General features: G+C 30.2%; 1 protein-coding gene across 1 annotated transcript in view; it reads right to left on the reverse strand.

Annotated features, from left to right (window-relative positions):
- The window catches only part of LOC113367257 (geranylgeranyl transferase type-2 subunit beta-like), a 40,407-nt gene extending 18,622 nt beyond the window's left edge, over window positions 1-21,785 (reverse strand). Inside the window, 7 exon segments of the mRNA XM_026608883.1 lie at window positions 10,776-10,978; window positions 14,329-14,473; window positions 15,615-15,773; window positions 16,611-16,666; window positions 16,669-16,810; window positions 21,489-21,596; window positions 21,699-21,785. Coding sequence (XP_026464668.1) covers window positions 10,776-10,978; window positions 14,329-14,473; window positions 15,615-15,773; window positions 16,611-16,666; window positions 16,669-16,810; window positions 21,489-21,596; window positions 21,699-21,701 — 816 coding nt within the window. The 5' untranslated portion in view covers window positions 21,702-21,785.

The raw sequence follows: 21,785 nt of genomic DNA on the forward strand, positions 1-21,785 counted from the left end.
GAATTCCACTTACAGCTAGTTTTTTTTTTCAACAGATAATTACAAGAAAACGGCTCGGTAGATTTTCATCTAAAACTAATCAATCATTCCCAAGTAATATCTTCCGAACAGTTATTGATTTTTTAAAATCGATTCGGTAGTATAAGCCTAAATGTGGACGAAAAGTTTAACACTTTTTCGCAAATTTCAAAGAAACGGCTTGGCAGATCGTCGCACCAAACTGACAAACAATAGTCCTCATTGAGATACATCAAATGGCTTTTAAATTTCTGAAATCGGTTCAGGTATTTTTGGAAAAACGTTGATCAAATGTCTAATTTTGACAAATGCCAAAAATTTTAATTACTTTAACGACTTGTCGCAGGGTCGTAATATTTTACTATGATCTATAAGACTATGATATCTACCGTCAAAAAATCATAAAAACCGCCGATTTTTTTTTTTAAAATCGGCCGGCCGATCTTTACCAAAAACTAATCAGCACGATTCCCAACCAATATCTTTCGAACGGTTTTTGAATTTTTCAAATCGATTCAGAATTGCGAGCTAAAACGTGGACGAAAAAATTTTCACTTTTCTTGAAATCGGTTCGGCCGATCGTAGCGCAAAACTGACAAACAATAGTCCTCATCGAGATACATCGAATAGCTTTTAAATTTATGAAATTTGTCCAGCCGTTTTTGAGAAAACGTCGATTTACGGCAAAAAATCTGTTCACATACTTTTTCCAAATTGGGTCTCATTCGATTCAGAATGACGTCGAGAAAACATAAAATTAGCGAATCGGATTTTTTATGAAAACATAAACTTCTCCTTCAGGAAGTTAATAAACAATATTTACCCCACTTTCAAAACCAATATCTAAGCAACTTTTACCTCACATTAAAAACCAATATGAGTTCAATAAAAACTAGTGGTGTGTATGCCATCGTGCCTTAAGACAAATTGCTGGAACTTCCCATAACTAATTCGAAGAAAATTAAATGTTTAAATAGATTGTTATAAATAAATATTGTAACAATGTCTAATTTTTATATATTATATAATATAAAAAATATATAAATATTTTTATATTATATAAACTGAATTGCAAAGTTGAAAATATTTGTTTAAAGTATATTAGAACTTACGTCAAAATTACAATTAAAATCAGAATTATTTTTTATATAAAAAAATATTTATTGAAAAACAAATTGAAACAAAATTTTTTTCCAAAAGTAATTATTTTGTTAAAACAAGCAGAAAGTTTTTTGAATCATTCAAATCGAACGCTTAGTTCTCTCAAAAACTGCAATTTTTTGCACATTTAGCTCTGTATCTCCGAAAACGCTGGACCTGCCTTTGCCAAAAACTAATCACCCCTTTGCCGCCTCATTACGAATTGAATGTTTTTTGGATCATTCAAATCGGATGCTCCGATCTCTCAAAAACTCGATTTCTATTTTCTGCACTCTTTGCTCCGTATCTCCGAAACGGCTGGACCTGCCTTTTCCAAAAACTAATCAGCACATCTCCCTATCAATAGGAATCGAATTTTTTTTAACCATTCAAATCGGTTGATCCGTGCGCCCGAAAACGTGGACGAAAAATTGTATCCATGCATACATACACACACACACATCTATTTTTTCTGAAAGTAATGTAAAAATTTTAAATTTCGGTTTTTGGACGATTATAATAACTTACCCTACGGGAAGTTAATAATGGTAACATAAAAAAAACACAATCTTGCTATATCTGTAAACTAGTTGAAAGTGGCATTTAGCGTTAAAGCAAGTTGCATGAACTTTCTGAAATCAACCCAAATTGAGATTTAGATAAAATTTTAAACAGTTCATTTCGAAAATAAAGTTTTCATTTGCACCTAAATCTAAATCTAAAAACATTGCCAATAGTGCAGTAAACGGAGCGTTTTGGGCCTGAATTTTTTTACTGTGCTCCGAATTGCATGAAATTTAGGAATTAGGTTCATCTTACACTCAAGTTCGAAAGTGAAAACAATTCGTGTTCTGCCACCACCCCCCGGGGAGATGACACGCCTTCTCAATTGTGTAATTATATTTTTTCAAAATAACGTCGGAAATCGATAAAAAAACTAATTATAAAAAAAAGTCTTTTATAGTTTTTCAAAAAAACTAATACTTTTCAGTTACTGGCCACTAAAAATTCAGATATTTTTGGCGCTTTTCTTCGTTTTTTTGCAAATATCTCCAAAAATAAACATTTTAACGAAAATCATGTAATGAACAAAATAATGTCAATAAAAATCTTATAAATTGGTGTTTTATAAAGTGTTTTAGAAATGATATTAAGCAAGATTTGAAAGAGCAAAGTCATTTTTTATTTCGTTCAAGATTTAATTGTGGTGTTTAAAGCCATCCAGTGGCGAGGTTGTGCATTTATGCATTTCGGTGAAATTGGGTTTTATAGTGCTCAACATAAGCTTTAGAATGTGTACTGTTACAAGGTTTTTGCGTGTGAAATGAGTGAGCTATCATTCAAATAAGAAGCACATACGTTGTTTTTTTCTTTTAAATCATATGGTTTAATGAGCGCCATTTCCACCAGAATTAAAGTAATTTACATTCTATCTAGAATTCACTTCAATATAGACATTTTGATGGATTCTAGCACATTCACTACTTTAGTACAAACTATTTTCAGAAAACTCACAATTTTATAAAACGTTTTTTTCGATTCTTTTAAAAATCTAACTTATTTTCATTATATCTCAAAAAGAATAAAAGATATGTATAAAAGCATATAGATAAAAATCAAAGGGATCTTTCTGGTTTATTATTGTATTTTATTATTTTTCTTACACACAAAAATTGACAATGTTATGATTGTTTAAAGAGTGCGCGGCCGCGCAATCAGAGTCTCTCTCGAGCCCTTTAACCGTTCGCCGTTTCAAAATGAGAGGAGTTACGGAAAAAATTATAATGAAAAAAGTTGTAGCCCTTTTATTAACCTTTAAAATAGTATATTACAAATTATGATGGAGTCGAAATTAAAGGAGTTATAGCCCGAAAACTAATCGCATTTTGGTCGAATTGTGTCCATATTTCGAGCAATGTATAAGTAAGCAGATGTCTAAAACTATTGACTATATATATATATATATATATATATATATATATATATATATATATATATATATATATATATATATATATATATATGCTTATGTGTATTTATAATAAAAACGTATATTCAGAGACGTATATTCAAGGGTAGTTTTAAGAGTTGAACAAATTATGAATATGGTAATTATTTTCAAGAAACTGAAAAACATTCATATCATTTTGAATTTCTTAATTTTCTTTCAATTTCAAAATAATTTTTTCAAACAATTTTTCATCAAGGGGTAGTTTTTAAAGGTCTAAAAAGGAGTAAAAATTTGATAATCAAGATAGAAAGCATAAAATATTATTTACTTTATACGTAATTTTTATTATATCATACCGAAATTTATTTTTAAGTGTTTTTTTTTTCAATTAAGGTTGTTTTAAGGTTTTCACGGGGTTGAAAATGATTTTATTGCAAAGTAAATGTATTAAAAATATTTTTTAATTATATCCTTCAATATTAAAAACGTTTTCTAGCGATAAAACGGCTCAATGTCCACTTATTTAATAAGGGGTCGCAACCCCCCGGGGAGTGGTGGCGGAACCCGACTTGTTTTCACTTTTGAACTTGAGGTTAAGATGAACCTAATTCCAAAATTTCATGCAATTCGGAGCACAGTAAAAAAATTCAGAGGTTATACCCTTTTTTCCTCTCAGTTTACTGCACTACAAATTATATCTCTTAAAAACATATACATTATCTGTTATTTATCATATCATATACATTATCTATTATTATATCATATACATTATCTATTATTATATTAGTTATATTGCACAGATACGTTCTTCTATGTCCTGCAATTGTAGCTTATTATTCCAAGTTTTATTGAATTTATAAAATTCAACAAGACTGTTTAGTGAATGAACTTTATCGCCATATTAAATTTTATGAAAAACGTCGTAACATTCTTTTAAAGAAACTGAATAAATTATTTTGTGAAATATTTGGCATCTAAGAAAATACTGGCACGATTACGTAGTCCTTGATTTTATTTATTCAATTAGAAATTAATAGTGATATATTTTTACACAACTTAAGAAGTTTTGTAGGCTTATATTTTCTGATAAACCCAAATCATGGCTGGTCTTTATCGAATATTATATCAGAGCTTTTAAATTTGTGAAATTCAAATTTTGACTTAACACATCGCAAAAGCTGTTTGTGACACAAATTTTAACTATCATATTTTTCAAACTTTGATGAATTTTTAAAATGAAGCAACATGTCGTAGGTCTATCGTCAAAAAAAAAAAATCACAAAATTCGTCAATATTTTTTTAACAGCTAGAACGTGTAGGAAAGTTTTTTCATTCTGCTACTCACAAAGAAATGACGGCTGATCGTCGCGCAAAACTGACAAACGCAAATCCTTATCAAGTTACATCAAATGGCTATTACATTTTTAAAATCGGTCCCGAAAAGGTCAAAAATCGGCACACACACATACTTTTTCCAAATTTGGTCTCATTCGATTCAGAATGGCTTGAAACGTCTAGAAAACATAAAATTAGCAAATTATGATTTTTTTATGAAAACAAACTTCTCTTTCGGGAAGTTAATAAACGCAATTCGCGTTAACAACATGCTTTATAATATAACGTTATCAATCACTTTATCCCTTGTTTAACTGCGGCACGAAAAGTTTCTGCAATTTGCCTTAAAATGTCATTGTGCCTTAAAGAAAATTGCTGCAATTTCCCGAATCGTAATTAGAAATTCAAGAAATAAAAATGATCAATAACTTGCAAAAAATTATCAATTGTTTTAAATTATAATAAACACGATAACTTTCATTAATCGTATCTTAAAGACAAAATATAAAAGATGAATAGGAGCTTATAAATTAGATGAGTACATTTATATATGGTCACAAGAAAAGAAAAGGAACAAATTCAAATCAAGCCGAATTAAAATGGAAAACCTTGCCTCATATTTCATCATGCATTAAAGAACCTTATCTCAAATTTCTAAGAATAACATAAAATAAATTGCAAAATTAATATTATTTGTTTCGAATATAGGTAAACTTTAGAATTTTTGAAATTCAAATCTTTCTATATTTTTGAATTTATATTTAAAAAAAAACTTTTTGAAACATTTTTTTAGAATTTTTACCAGGATGTGGAACACGTCAGTGCTAAGGCATCAGTAGTTAGGACGAATCTAGTTTGGCTGATGTCTAATGTAGCAGGCCCAAACCAAAGCCGAAGAATATTAATATCCTCAGTGATTAAAATTACCCATATGGTTTTTCCAAATGGGATGATGCCATCAAGACTCATTTGCTTGCGCATTTCACACAATATCGGAGAAAGCAGTGTGCGTCATTTTAAGAACTCTGTCTCTTATAGTTTTAGCACAAAAAAGACAGAAAATTTACGAAAATTTAAAAGTTGAGTAAAGAGGAACGGCAGAACAGCATAGAGAGATGGCAGTAACAGTGTGATGCCGCAGGGAAGGGCAGATGGACGTATCGTCTCATTCCAAATTTCAAAGTCTGACTAAATTAAAGCATGAAGAAGTTAACTATTATATTACACAAATGCTGTCTGGGCACGCCATTTTCGAGCAATGCCTAAAGGCGGTTTCCTTGGGGCCAAGAGGCAAGAGTAAAGCAAAGGTTTTGGTCGTTAAAATACCCAGTATATTACCGACCAGTAATATAATGGGCATTAAGCCCGACATACCCAGACAAGAGACCTAGTTTGGGATGCCTAATAGCATTTCTTTCACTATACAAAAATTATACTTTTTTTTTCTAAGGTATGCCAAAATATTCAGAAACATTGAATCATAAAAATATGCAGCATGATTTGCGAATACTATAAACTTACCGTACGGTAAGTTAATAAGAGAAATCTTAAGGTACATATATTTAGCGATAAATCGAATTAACATTAAGTTTTGTTAACTGTTAAAAAATAAAGTAGAAGCAAAGTTTATTAACACTAGAGGAATTTAAATAAATAAAATAAGATACTACAAACCTGGCTAAGGTCAGCATTTTAGATTTTTACATAAATTATATATTTTATAGAAAGCAAATAAAGGACTATATATAAGGATAAAAAGTATGTTTAAAATTAGTCATATGCTTAAAAGTTTGAAAATATTTTTGAAAATTTTTAATCTATATAACATATGAAAATGGACCTCGACATAATGTTAGATCCGCTAAAACTCGGAAATGGCTGAACCGATTTGGTCATTTTCAGTCTTGAAATATTTGTGCTAATCCAGAGATTGTACAAGAAGTGAGTCATTATTGCAAAACCACGTAGGAACCTTATATTTTTTACTTAATTTTTTTTGTAGAAGCTTAATGTAAAATGGTTTTGACAGATAGTTCACTTAAATTTAATAGGATGTTTTAGATAAATATTATTTATTTGTAGTAAGTAGTTTTATTTGCAGTTTTATGCACACAAACATTATTAATCGGGTCGCAAATCATATTTTTTTCAAAGCCTATACTCTAAAAAAAACTCATTTGTATAGTTATAACTTTTATGAAAGATTACGTGTGGTGGAGTAAAAAGGACCAACTGAACCTTTACCATGACAAAAGTGTAAAAAATAAGATAATACTAAATAAATAAGCTTTAGAGGCTTAGAAAATCGATATCCCTACAATTTCAAAAACAAATTCAAATTAACAGCGTCAAACAGGATTTCTCGGTTTTTCATTTTTTCGATTTTATCTAATTGGCGGAAAGATGAAAAAAAAGTCTAACGTTCTATTGAAACGAGACAAAATTGATTGTATTCAGGATTAAATTCTCTTTTAGTTCTACCTAAAAAACAAAAAAAAACTTATAATTAACCCATTTTTTAAACGATCTAAAGTATTTTTTTCATGAACGTACTTTTTCTTTAAGTTGCGGAAATATAGTTGAATTTCTCACTTCTTTGACATTTTGTAGGTTTAACTAAATCCAGAATCTAAACTATTCAAAATATAAATTTGTTTTGTTTTTTTTTGTTTCGGATGGAAATTGTTATCTGCATCTTTCCCGCTGTACCCAGCATATCATGACATATAATTTGTATAAAAAAGTGATAATGAAATTTGTATTTGGTATGGGATAAATAATGGAGCTTTCATTTCAAAGAATCCCTTAAAATTTAAAATGAGACATTGGGTGTGTTTGCCCCCTATAGGGTAAAAGGGAGGGATGACAATTTTTTGAACAAAAATTAGAAAGTGGCAACTTGCTTTAAGGCAAGTTGCAAAAACATCCGATAAGAGTAATAATTGACTTAATTAATCGAAATTGGTATTTAGATATTTAGATAAAATGTTCAACTAATTATTTCGAAAATCAAGTTTTCGTTTTCAATTAAATTTTAATAATGCGAATTCCAATTGAATTATCTCAAACACATTTAAATGATCTGTAATTATATTAATTGTATTATATTAATTGAATGCCCTAAAATGGTAGTTTATTATTCTACATTTTAATGAATTGACAATGTTTGACTTATCACATTGGAAAAGCAACTTCTGACACAAATTTTGACTATAATATTTTTTTCAAACTTTGATGAATTTTTAAAGTTAAACTACATGCCGTAGGGTCGTAATATTAAACATGTTCTATAAAACCATGATATCTACAGCGAAAAAAGTTTCCTTAAAATATAATTTTTTTTCAACAGTTAATTACAAGAAAATGGCTCGGTCAATCTTTACCTAAAACTAATCAGTATTATTCCCAACCAATATATTTCTAACAGTTTTTGATTTTTAAAAATCGATTCGGTATTGTGAGCTAAAACGTGGATGAAAATATTACACATTTTTGCAAACTACAAAGAAACGGCTCGGCCGAAATATCAAATGGCTTTGAAATTGAAATCGGTTCAGGCGTTTTTGAGCAAACATCGATAAAAGATCTAATTTTATTAAACGTCAAAAACATGCTACTAATTTTATTAAACTTTGACGAATTTTTGAAATCAAACGATTTGTCGTGGAGCCGTAATATTTTAGTATGGTCTACAAGACCATAATAGCCATCTTCAAAAAAAATCCTAAAAATCGAAATCATCGCTGAAATATTATATTATGTATTCGCATATACATACATAAATAAGTTAAATTATTGAATTCTAATACAGTAGTGGTGCAAGGCATCCTGCCTTAAGGCAAATTGCTGAAACTTCCCTTACCCTATTTGATCATTCGAAAAATAAAAATAATCATCGATCAAAAATTGATCAATGAATAAATATTATGCAAACTAGAACTTTCTGTTTTCGTTCCTTAGGGACAAAATGTAAACGCTATTAGACATCGTTTATTTTTGTTTAAATGAAATATATGAATCCAATGAAGCGGATTATTTTTAGAAAGTACATAATTTGTCACTAATTTCACTTTTTGTTCGCAAAATATATGCATTGTGTTAACAATTATAAATATCTTTTGTAGCATTTAACTATATAAACATAAAAAATTAAAAAATACACTGATGAGGATTCGACTTTCTTATGTATGAACCCGAGCGTCAAAAATAGCAGTGACACGCTGATCGATTAAAGCCTTACCTTGCCTTAACCTTGTTAGTCGTGAGTCTTTCTCAAAGTGGGCGATATCGCCCCCTGGTGGGCGATTGTGATCTCCAGGGGGCGACGAAAAGCCTCGCGAAAAATGTTAGTAGTTGATGTTGGGTTAGGGGGCTTTTAAATTTAACATTTTACTTTACATTTTAAAGCTTACCAGAATTTGTATCCCAACGATTAATTGATACTTTATAAGTTTGGTCGTGTTTCCATATAGCATTGGCTCCACCCTAGTGTTTAAATGATTTTGATGCCATTTTATAGCTTGTTACCAAAAATTTAATATACCAATTTTCAACTCACATAAATTAGATGTATATACTGGAGTTAAATTCAATACTAACATATCCCAAAAGCATTTACCGACCGCACTTTTAACTGCGGTGATTGTATTATTTAAAAATTCTTGCATATAAATATCTTTACTTTATTATTAATTTAAAGAATCTAGCAAAAGTAATGAGTGCAGAAGCATGTAAATTAGATCAAAATACATCGCTAAGTTAATAGTTGTTTTTATTCATTTTCTTATGGTGACTGGATAATTCTATATTACAGTCTACTAAATTAACTTTTAAAAGTGATCGCACTCAACATTTTTCGCGTCTTTTTTTAAAAAAAAAGCCATGTCGCAAGTAAACAAGAAGATGCGTCAGTACAGTGCAGAATATATTAAATATGGGTTCATAGAAAATTCTATAAATAAATTGTTTCCAAATATACGCACATGCTTACTACATAAGCACACGCACATACATCCTTTTTTGCTGTTAGCCAAAGTTATGCCAAAAAGTTCAGAAACGTAGAGACATGTAAAAATTTTGATTTTCGATTTTTTGCAATTATTATAACGTACGGGAAGTTAAAAACTACTCGACTAAGCCGTTTGAGCAGAAAAGTTCAAGTTCATTTTCTATCAACTCAACTAGCTGTAAGTGGAATTCTGTCTTAAGGCAATTAGGGCATCGTGCCTTAAGGCAAATTGCTGGAACTTCCCGTACCAAAAATTATTATTTTTTTAAAAAACGATTAACATTTTTGAAAAAAAAATACTTAGAAAAAATAAGATTTTTGAGAAACTATAAATTTGACAAAAAATTACTTTTTTTTGAAAAAAAAAATTGAAAAAAAAAAATTAATTTTTTTTTTTTTAAATCTTTTTTTTTTGAGAAAAAAATGTTTTCTTTATATAAAAATTTGATCAAATCTTCATCTTGTCAATACAAGTAAAATGTTTTTTGCATTATTAAAATCGGACGCTCCGTTCTATTAAAAACTGAGGTACCGTTTTTGGCACTTTTTGCCCCATATCTTCGGAACGGCTAGACCTACCTCCGCCAAAAACTAATCAGCACGTCTCCTTATCAATACGGATCGAATGTTTTTTAAATTATTCAAATTGCTTCATCCGTATTCCCGAAATCGTCGACGAAAATTTGTATCCGCACACACATACATACTACACACACACACACACACACACACACATACATCCATTTTTTCTAAGGTATGCCAAAATATTCAGAAACCTCTGAAACGTAAAGATATATAAAAAATTTTATTTTCGATTTTTTTGCGATTACTATAACTTACCCTACGGGAAGTTAAAAACTGATTTGATGCCAGTTTGTTTCTTCGAAATTGTTATTACACGGACCGGAAACTTCTGCAACTTGCTTTAATGCGAAATGCATACTGCTACATATATTACCCTGAATTACTATTTGATGAAATAAAATATTTTGGTAATATTATCTTTAACATGTCATTTGTCAGTTGTAAATTAGAATTTATTATTATAAATAAAAAAAAATAGGCGCACTCAAAATATATTTTTATAATAACGCGCTCCAACCGGCTTCTTGTCCCAATTCGGGCCTAAAATCGAATCCGATTCGATTAGCATTTCATGCTCAGTCGCATATAAAACAAGTATGCACTTATTTACAGAGTTCATTCAATAAACATGGTATAATAAAAGAACATTTACGGCGCGCTACCATTCGTCTATTGTAATTTTGTAATATTTTTGAAATTTTACAGTCAAATAAGAATACATTACAATACATACAGTACCTGGCATGAAAAAATAAAATTGCGCAATTTTTTAGCATCGATCCAGTGCTGTCTTCCAAGCATTGTCAGCGACGCCACCACCCACCAGGAATAACAAACATCCGGAAGCTTTTCTGGTCGACCATTAAGTCCTCCTGATAACTCTAATTGTCTTTCACATAACCACCAACCAAGTAGATCGCCATCAACATGATGAAGTTGCTCTGTAATAAATCAAATATATTATATACTAGTAATGTGCCAAATCGATCGAAAGTGATCAGAAACAATTGCATCAAGCTAATCGCGAGACGGATTTCTAAATCAATTTTTACGTTAAGCAATCTAAAACCAAAAAAGCACAAGAAGATTTGACGACAGAAACGAGCTCTGTACACTATACAATTATCTACCGAATGAAATAACATCAATCACCGATTCAACTAAGTTCAAAGATAAATGATTTTTTATTGCTCATAGACTAGGTATGAACCAATTGAACTAATGTGTATGTGTCTATATATTTATATAAAACAACTGTTCAATAAATAAGAAAATCGTACATAAAAAAGGTACGATGCCATGCACATCACATCGTGACTTAAGGAAAATTGCTGGATCATTCCCGTAACACAATTAAATATTCGAAAAAATAAATGATAATCAATACATATTGATACATGTTTATTAACAATTGTTCCAAACATTTTCAACGAGATCATCACTATATATTTTATCGTCATAAAATATACAATGACGATCTTATCGCTCAAAGCATTTGAGAAAGTTTACATTACCAAGAGGTGCCGAATGAATCCATCTGACGATATATTTCTTACGAGTAGAATAACGCGTATAAAATACAGTTTTAAACTAAATTGTGAACTTAAAACTTATATTTGAAGTATAAAACTTTGTATGATTTTAAAAATTAAACTAGTAGGTTTAGTATTGAGCCTGCGGCAAGTTACATGAACTTCCCGATATGTGTAAATAATCGACTTAATCAATAAAAAATAAATTCATTTATTATTGATTAGAAGTATTCTGAGTGGATTTATTACACATAATTGAAAACGAACTAACACGTTCACTCGAATTTTCTGAAAGCAAATTTTCGCAAATCAATAATTTTTATAATTGAACCAGTTTCCGTAGGACTTTAATGGTTTAGTATGTTTGTTAAGACTAAGTACTCTATCGTTATACCAAGTAAATCGTCTAATTTTGATTTTAACAAACGTCAAAAAACTACTCATTTTCTCAAACTTTGATTAATTTTCAAAATTAAACTACTTGTCATAAGGCTGTGATATTTCAATAAGTTTTATAAGACCATGATATATATCACCAAAAAAAGTTCCATACAAATCCGTATGAATTTTTTTTTCAACAGTTAATTACAAGAAAACGGCTCGGTAGATTTTCACCTAAAACTAATCAGTATCATTCTCAACTAATATCTTTCGAACAGTTTTTGATTTTTTAAAATCGATTCGGTAGTTTGAGCTTAAATGTGGTTGAAAAGTTTAACACTTTTTTCAAATTACAAAGAAACGGCTCGGCAGATCGTCTCACAAAACTGACAAATTATAGTACTCATTGAGATACATCAAATGGCATTTAAATTTATGAAATCGGTTCAGGCGTTTTTGAGAAAACCTCGATCAAAGGTTTAATTTTGTCAAATGCCAAAAAAACGATACCAATTTTTGCAAACTTTGACAAATTTTCAAAGTTAGACCAATTGTCGTGGAGCCGTAATATTTTAGTATACTTTAGAAGACTATGGTATCTACCGTCAAAAAATAATAATAAAAATCGCCGAATTTTTTTTTTTAACACTTTATTACAAGAAAACGGCCCGGCCGATCACTGCCAACAACTCATCAGCACGATTCCCAATCAATATCTTTCGAACGGTTTTTGAATTTTCAAGATCGATTCAGAACTGCGGAGTAAAACGTGGACGAAAAAAATTTCACTTTTCAGCTATTTACAAAGAAACGGCTTGGCTGATCGTCGCGAAAAATTGATAAACGCTAGTCCTCATCGAGATACATCGAATGGCTTTTAAATTTTTGAAATCGATCCAGCCATTTTTGAGAAAACGTCGATTTACGGCATAAAATCTGTTTACACACACACACACACATACACACACACATACTTTTTCCAAATTTGGTCTCATTCGATTCAGAATGGCTTGAAACGTCGAGAAAACATGAAATTAGCGATTCGGATTTTTTGATAAAAACATAAACTTCTCCTTCGGAAAATTAAAAAATAAATCTGAAGATTTTGAAATTTGTTTGAACCGCATAAGTGGACAAGAAAGACATATCTAAGAATATTTTAAAAGAAGTGAGTTAAGAATCTTCCGAAAAAAACTTTGCAGTTAACAGGAAAAAATCTAAATTATTTTTGTTATACAAAAAAAAATCGAGAAATCGGATGCTCCGTACTCTCAAAAACTCGATTTCTATTTTTTGCACTCTTTGCTCCGTATCTTCGTAACGGCTGGGCCTGCCTTTGCCAAAAACTCAAAAAGTCGAATGTTTTTTGAAACAATCAAATCGGTTGTTCTCTGCGCCCGAAAACGTGAACAAAAAATGCGGACACAAAATACACATGCACACATCAATTTTTTCTAAGGTATGCCAAAATGTTCAGAAACCTTCAAAACGTGGAGAAATGCAAAAAAATTCATTTTCGATTTTCGGCCCATTACTATAACTACCCTATGGGAAGGTAAAAATATCATTATAAAGTTTATAGCTTTAAGTATTATGCGTAAATTTAAAATCGTTAGTTAGGCGTATCATTGTAAAGTGCTCAAATAGCTAGTACGGAACTCATACTTAATCAAGAAATAGTACATAATATTGAAATGTCAGTAGAAGGTTAAATAGACAATTTACAATGTCAAAACGTTTTGAAAACTTCTTCTGTTCATACGAGTCCTCATAATCAGTTGATTAGCACTTACAAAAATGTAGCAGCAAAATTATATTTGAATGTATACATATATACATACATTACATTTTCCATAACGTATACCAAAATTAGTAGAATATTCCAAACAACAAAGAAACAACATATTTCAATTCAATATATAGTATAAGTATAAATGTATGAAGCAATCCATAATCTCTTATACCAGGCACTCCTGTCTGACTGATATATGGAGATGTATATATTACAAAATAAATAAATAAATAAATAAATAAAATATATTGCGTCAAGGTTTTTCAGCCACAAGTCGAAAAAATAAAAACAGAAAGTAAATATAAAATCTTCTCTAATACGTTTCGAGCTATTATACTAGCTCATCATTCAGCAAACAGGTTTAAAATTATTTTATATAAAATTTGACATATATATGTCATCAATATTTTGTTATATGTTTTAATACCGCTCCGTGCTAGATTTAAACGGAGCTGGCAATTCAAATGATTTCATTACATTGCCTCCATGCTTGCAAAAGAAAATAAATGAATTATAATGTGATGCGTTCCTTGAGATGAATTATAATATAATAAAACTCTTAAATATATTATATATTACCACTTACGTGTGATTGACAAAAATCCCACGCAACAATAGATTAGTCCTGCATGGCTTTCAGATCCAGGTCTCGAGCCAAAACCGCCGTCAAAGTTCATACATGTTAATACAAATTTAACAGCTAACGCAAGATTTATCTCATTTAGCCTATTCTGAAAAAAAGAAGTTAAATTATATAATATAGATTTGGACTTATGTCAAATACATGATCTTTATTAGAAGTTAAACAAACAATGTTAATTTAATAAAATTTATAAATGAAGAAAATATTAAAGCTAGTGGCAATGCGCCTCAAGGCAAACTGCTGGAACTTTACAAACCAAAATTTAATTTCAAAAAATAAAAATGATCACATATTTTGAATTCTTTCCGCTCGGCACCGGTTCGTTCGTTATCTACCAGTAAAACTCGGCGCCCCATTCTACTGTAAAAATAATACAATAATTAAATTAAAAACTAGTAGAGCATGGCAACTTCCCGAAAATTTGAGTTCTTAAGAAAGCTTTAAAATTTTTTGGAGACTGAAAAAAATAGATTTTTGAGTTTTAAAATTTTTGAAATATTTTTTACTATATTTTGGAACTTTTTGAAAATTTTGAACTTTTTTCAAAGCAATCATAATGCGTGGCTGTGTAAGAAAAGAAAAATCGAATCGCGTAAGCGCCGAGTCGCAGTCTAACGGGTTTAAACAAAATTTCTGCTCATTATTAAAATCTCTATAAAACATGTGGTAATATGATGTGCATATGTCTAATGATGATTTTTGACTTCCAAATGGTACGTTTTTTTTACTTTTTCACTAGATTTCCGAAACCGTTAGACCTGCCTCCCCAAACATTCAATCAATTGTTCACTTTGTCAATACAATAAAATATAAATACAAAAATTTTTTTTGAATTATTCAATAACCGTTTTTGGCCCTTTTTGCCCCGTATCTTCGAAACGGCTGGACCTGTCTTTGCCCAGATACAAGAGAAAATGGCCCAGTGATCTGCCGCAGTCCATAACATAATTGTTTCTAAACAGATTATTTTTACACAAGTTGCTTACAATTATTTATTTTTTATTATTCATTATTGTTATAATTATCATTATCATTGTTTGTTAATTATCATTTATTTATTAATTTAATCATTTTTGTTTTCTTTCTTCTTATACTGATTTTCAATACCCACTTTCGACTATATATCATAATCATAATGTAATCTGATTGTTAAATTTAGCAGTAAATAAAAAAATGAATGTATCGATTCTCGAGATAAATAAGATAATTGAATCAAAATAAATACTTACGATAAGTGAAAGGCAAGCTACTGCACAAAATGAGAATCTGGTATCAACTTCACCCCATTTGTCACCTGTAAAACTGCCATCATTTTGTTGAAGCGAAGTAACGTAGCGAACGACACCTTCAAGGTCTATTTCATTTAAAGCATCATACATTGTCAATATCTGAAATATTATATATACAGGGATATATCTATCATTTTTCCAAATTTTCACGGCGATCGTATGTACGGTTTATAAAAAATGATGTAATTACTATAATAATTCTTACAAAATAGGGGTTTGTGTGTAGGATGCTGAATTTGGAGTTATATGTGTTGATTATATACGCATTATACCTACTATGCAAAAAAAAATAAAAAAAATCTTCGGAGTGGTCAATTCTTACCACTTGGTTTTAATGAGAATATAATATCTGAAAACCTATCTGATGATATAACTAACATTTTCTCACATTTCCACGTTGATTGGATGTACAGTAGACTCTCACTTATTCGACACTTCGATAGATCCACACCTCTAGTAAATCGAAGTCGACCTCTAGTAACTCGCAGCCGATTTTTTGTAATTTTTTGTGAATTTTAACGTTATTTCAATATCATATGTTAAAAATTATGAATTTTTCACTATAATTCATTAATCCAAACATTCCAATAATTGGACATTCTCCGGTTTATAATAGTGTCAGATTAGCGAGTCAACAGTATAGTTTTTTTTGAATGCATAGGACACAGGCATACATTTATTTTTTGTATACAGTAGAATCTGCAACGCATGACATCGAAGGGTCACTAACAACTCGTCATAATAAGCGCACGTTACACAAAGCATTATGAAAGTTTAACCTATTTTATGTACTTAACCTATTTTATGTAACTTAAGAAAGTCCATATTACAATTATCAAGAATTGAATAAAATTTGAATATGGGGAATATATTCAAGAATTGAAAATTGAATATCAGTATTTTTATTGAATTAATGTAGTTTTTGAAAAAACGTACCTGTATAGCGCTCAACGTGTAAAGTAAATGGGGATCGTGTTTTTGGCTAGCACAAAACCCCCAGTTTCAGAACATTGGCATTCTTTAACAAAATCAATCACCTCCTTTCGACTTAAGCTATCTATTTTGTCCATAAGGGCCAGCGATGCAACACCCCAATATAAGCCTGACATTCGTAGGTATTCTGTCATGCAGTATTCCTGAAAAATATTTTGAGCTGTTAACTATTTACAGATTATTTATAAAGATCTAGTCTCAAATTACTCAAATAACAAGGATCACAAATAATCTCAAGATCAACAGAAAATATATTTTAATTTTTAATTTTTTCTTACATACAAAGGTTTAAAAACTGCATGAATTTGAATGGAAAAATATATTAAACTAGTTGGTATTAGTATTTTGCCTTGAGACAAGTTACATGAACTTCCCGATATGTGTAAATAATCGACTTAATCAATAAAAAATAAGTTAATTTATGAGTGATTAAAGTATGAAAACGAACGAACACGTTAACTCGGAATTTTTTCTAAGAGCAAATTTTCAAAAATCAACAATTTTTATAATTGAATCTATATAGGACTTTAATGCTTTAGTATATTCATTAACACCAAGTACTCTATCGTTATACCAAGTAAATCGTCTAATTTTAATTTGAATTAAAACGTCAAGAAAAACTACTCATTTTCTCAAACTTTGATGAATTTTTAAAACCAGTTGGTATTGGTATTTTGCCTTGAGGCAAGTTACATGAACTTTCCGATATATGTAAATAATCGACTTAATTAATGTAAAATAAATTAATTTATGAGTGATTAAAAGTATTTCGAATGGATTTATTACACATAATGGAAAATGAACGAATAAATCCAATTTGCTAATTTCATGTTTTCTCGACGTTTCAAGCCATTCTGAATCTAATGAGACCAAATTTGGAAAAAGTATGTATGTGCGTGTATGCGAACAGATTTTTTGCCGTAAATCGACTTTTTCTCAAAAATCGCTAGACCGATTTCAAAACTTTAAAAGCCATTCGATGTATCTCGATGAGGATTAGCGTTTCTGAGTTTTCAGCGATAATCAGCCGAGCAGTTCCTTTGTAAATCGCAGAAAAAAGAAAAAAAATTCGTACACGTTTTAGCCCGCAATTCTGAATCTATTTTGAAAATTCAAAAACCGTTCGAAAGATATTGTTTTGGGAATCGTGCTGATTAGTTTTTGGTAAAGATCGACTGGGCCGTTTTCTTGTAATGAAGTTTAAGAAAAAAAAATTCCGCCGATTTTCATGATTTTTTTTATGGTAGATAACATAGTCTTAAAGATCATACTAAAATATTACGGCCCTAAGACAAGTTGTTTAATTTTAAAAATTTGTCAAAGTTTGCAAAAATTAGTATCGTTTTCTGCCAAAATTAGACATTTCATCAACGTTTGCTCAAAACCGCCTGAACCGATTTTAAAAATTTAAAAGCCGATCGATGTATTTCGATGTGGATTATCTTTTCTCAGTTGTGTGGGACAATCTGCCGGGCCGTTTCTTTGGAATTTGAAAAAAGTGTTAAACTTTTCGTTAAACGTTTAAGCATATACTACCGAATCGATTTTGAAAAATCAAAAACTGTTCGAAAGATATTAGTTGGGAACGATACTGATTTGTTTTAGGTGAAAATCTATCGAGCCGTTTTCTTGTAATTAACTGACCGAAAAAAAATTAAGCCGATTTTGATAAAACTTTTTTTGGCGATATGCGTCATGGTCTTATAGAACCTACTGAAATATTACGGCCTTACGACAAGTAGTTTAATTTTAAAAAACCATTGAAGTTTTAGAAAATGAGTAGTAGTAGTATGAATAGTATGATGATAGAGTACTTGGTCTTAATAAACATAGTAAACCTAAGTCCTACGGAAACTAAGGTAAACGTACCATATTACGGGATGTTAAGAAACGTTTGACTTTAAAGGCGAATTTTAGAGAAAATAGGAAAGTGGACGAACTAAATCTGTTATATTTTTTAATTAGACCTTTAAGATTATTATAAAACAAGATTTTTCGTCGTAAAACGTCATTTATAGAAATAATCGGCATTTTGGTGAACCACGCGTTTGTCTCTAATTCCGTGATAAAATTCGGTTCATGAACTTAATGCCGGGAGTCGTTGTACACTATTCCGTGATAGCGCTCGAAGCATACATTTACCATACATACAACCGTATTTACGAATATGTCCCTAATTCGCTGCATACATACACACATACCCGCAGCACACTAGTGATTCGTGCTCTATAAATATCGTGCGTCATTGATAGAAAACAAGTGCACTACGGGTTTTCCCCTATTTCTGTAAGCTTTGACATTACACAAATGATTTATCGTAGATGAAATAAAAGAAACATCTGATTCTCTCATTACTCACTACTCATCAATAAGTAAAAAAATCATATATTTTCTTGCTAAAGAGTAGTAATTTCAAACTCAATTATTAGGGTTAAAAATAAAAAAAAACATATACCGTAATTAGGTCACAATATTCTGTGGTCATTACCAAACTTAGTAACACCAAAAACACCACTAAATTTAAGCATAATTGAGAATAAAAGACTAAAATAATTCAGGTCTACTTTTCCTAATTGCGTGACACTCACGGAATTACGTTCAATGCCTCAATTGTGTGAACTTAATTACGGGAGTCACAAAATTGACACTTTCTTAAAACATATTTGCTCGATTTAACTATAAAACTTATCACTTATTAATTCTTAACAATAATATCACAAATTTATATTGAATAAGCTTACCAGTGTCACATAAAAATCTTAAGCAATTGTAGCGTCACATTAACCTAACTAACAACAGGACTGTACGTAATGGCGATCGGGTTATGACTGATGCTCTATATGGTTTTAAAAACTAATATTTAAAATGGAAAATCGTGCTTATTTGATGAGATTCGAATTATAGTTTATGTGGTATTGTTTAAAATTATTATTCACCGACTGTTTTCTTATTTTGCGATCAAAATGAAAAAGTCCCGTAATAATGTACTATCCCGGAATAGTGTACGTTTACAAGGTTATCGAATAGAATTTTTGTAATTAAGTTGATGTTGCTGTCCCACAATGTTTTATCCGAAGTACGTGGTCAGTCACATTAAATATAGTGTATCTTCATTTTGAGTTGATAATAAGAGGAATAATACAGTAACTTTTGCTCACTTTTTACTAATGTACCTACACCTCACATTGTATGCTATCAAAACCCGATGGGATGAAATTTCTTCCCTAGCTTTCTTATCTTTGCACTGGTTTAGAGAAACTGTCAAGTCTACATTGTCTATAATACTCATTTTGAATTCCTATGTGCCAAACCTTATCGAACGCCTGACTGATGTCCAGAAAAACTGATTCACAAAATTATTTTTTATCCAGGGCAGATAGGATTGAGTTGGTGATCCTGTTGCATTGTTAAATAGCAGAATGATGTCTTCTAAAACCAAATTGGTAGTTAGGTATCTAGGTGTTTTCGGGATGATCTTCTAGAAATTTTTGTAGAATGAGTTATTCTAAAATTTTTGATAGAGATGGAAGAAGGCTTGTAGGTCGATAAGATTTTAAGGTTTTAGAACCATTATAATTTTTGCGATCTTCCATATAGATGGCCCTTACAATTAGTTAAATTGAAGAGTGGAGTTGAAAAGCGTTATGAATCGGTCTAGAAAAGTTGTTAGGAGAATTTGGGAGTGGTCGAAAGATAGATAAAGTTGGGTTCGATAATGAATCGATATGTAAGAATACCTTTTATTTTAAAAAAATTAGTTGGCCAGTATGTTGTGTGTCCTGTAGATATATGTGAAGCATTTATCTAATACATTGATGTTCGTAGTTCTTTTTTCTATGGCTTCAGTTAGTCTAGAGCCCCATGATGTATGTTTATGATGATTCTCTATGCCGTTGAAGAATACATTAAAATTGGCAGATAAATTTTGTGTCTTGGAGGGCACTAAAAGATGCTAGTGTTATGATATAATATTTGGTTTACACTGAGATTAAATAAGCTTGTATAGTCTCTGGTTGAAAAGGAGGCAGAGAGTGAGTTTAATATCATTTTTTATTAATTTTGCTGCTACTACATAGCATTTTTCATCTGGGAGATTTGTAGAATATGTTACGTAATTTTGTATCCTTAAATATGATTTTTCATTGAAGTGAGTTTCGGAATTGACTAGGTTGACTTTTAGAGATTTTTCTAGATCGTATTTATATTGAATGAGGCGATTTGCAATTCATTGAAATATTTTAATTGCTTCTGCTATTATTGCTCAGCCTTTTAACCACTTAAATTGCCTTCGTGTCAGTTCGAGCTGCTGGCGCTTTTTAATTATATGTTCATGCCAGGTTAGTCTCCTATCCAAATGTATTCCCAGATATTTAACTACATTGGATACAGGAACCAATTTACCACTCTAACTAACTAACTAACTAACTAACTAACAGGAGGGCATGAACCTTGTCGTATGGTAAAAGTAGCATGAACTGATTTAAAATTGTTTACTTCTATTTTTCATAATTTCATCCACTTTTCTACTTCATCTGCGTGTTTTTGTATTACCGTATTGCTAGAATTACCGTATCATCTGCAAAGGTTGCACTGAATATCCAATAGTAAAAATTATTTGGTACAAATTCAAAAGTAACACAATATGAATATACGAGTATATAAATTCATGAGGAAAGCAGTTCGGTTCATTTTTTCAACATATTTATTTTCAGATATTTAGATAAATGCATTAATAGATTTATTCTTAATTTACAAATCACATATTTCCGCCGATAAAATGTAAAGTACCATTATAATATTTAGATATTAATGAAAACTCACATATTCTTCTTTGTTCACTCCGTAACTAGAAATAAACTGAACATGTTTATCCAACAATAAAGATTTTGGGAAATCTTCCTTGATTTCTATATCCTTAATTAAATTGGCCTGTAAAATATACAAATAAACATATTGAAATATGTATTAATTTGCATTGAATCAAATAAATAGCATCGGAATAATAGGAATATAAAAACATTTTTAAATTACCATTTGCTTAATTATAAATTCACTACTATCATATATTAAATTTAACACTCGACTTATGAAAGAACAAGAACAACATTATTGTAACTA

Source organism: Ctenocephalides felis, unplaced genomic scaffold, assembly GCF_003426905.1.
Source record: "Ctenocephalides felis isolate EL2017-DRISC unplaced genomic scaffold, ASM342690v1 CF-g0.4_SCAFFOLD_01170, whole genome shotgun sequence".
NCBI lineage: Eukaryota > Metazoa > Arthropoda > Insecta > Siphonaptera > Pulicidae > Ctenocephalides > Ctenocephalides felis.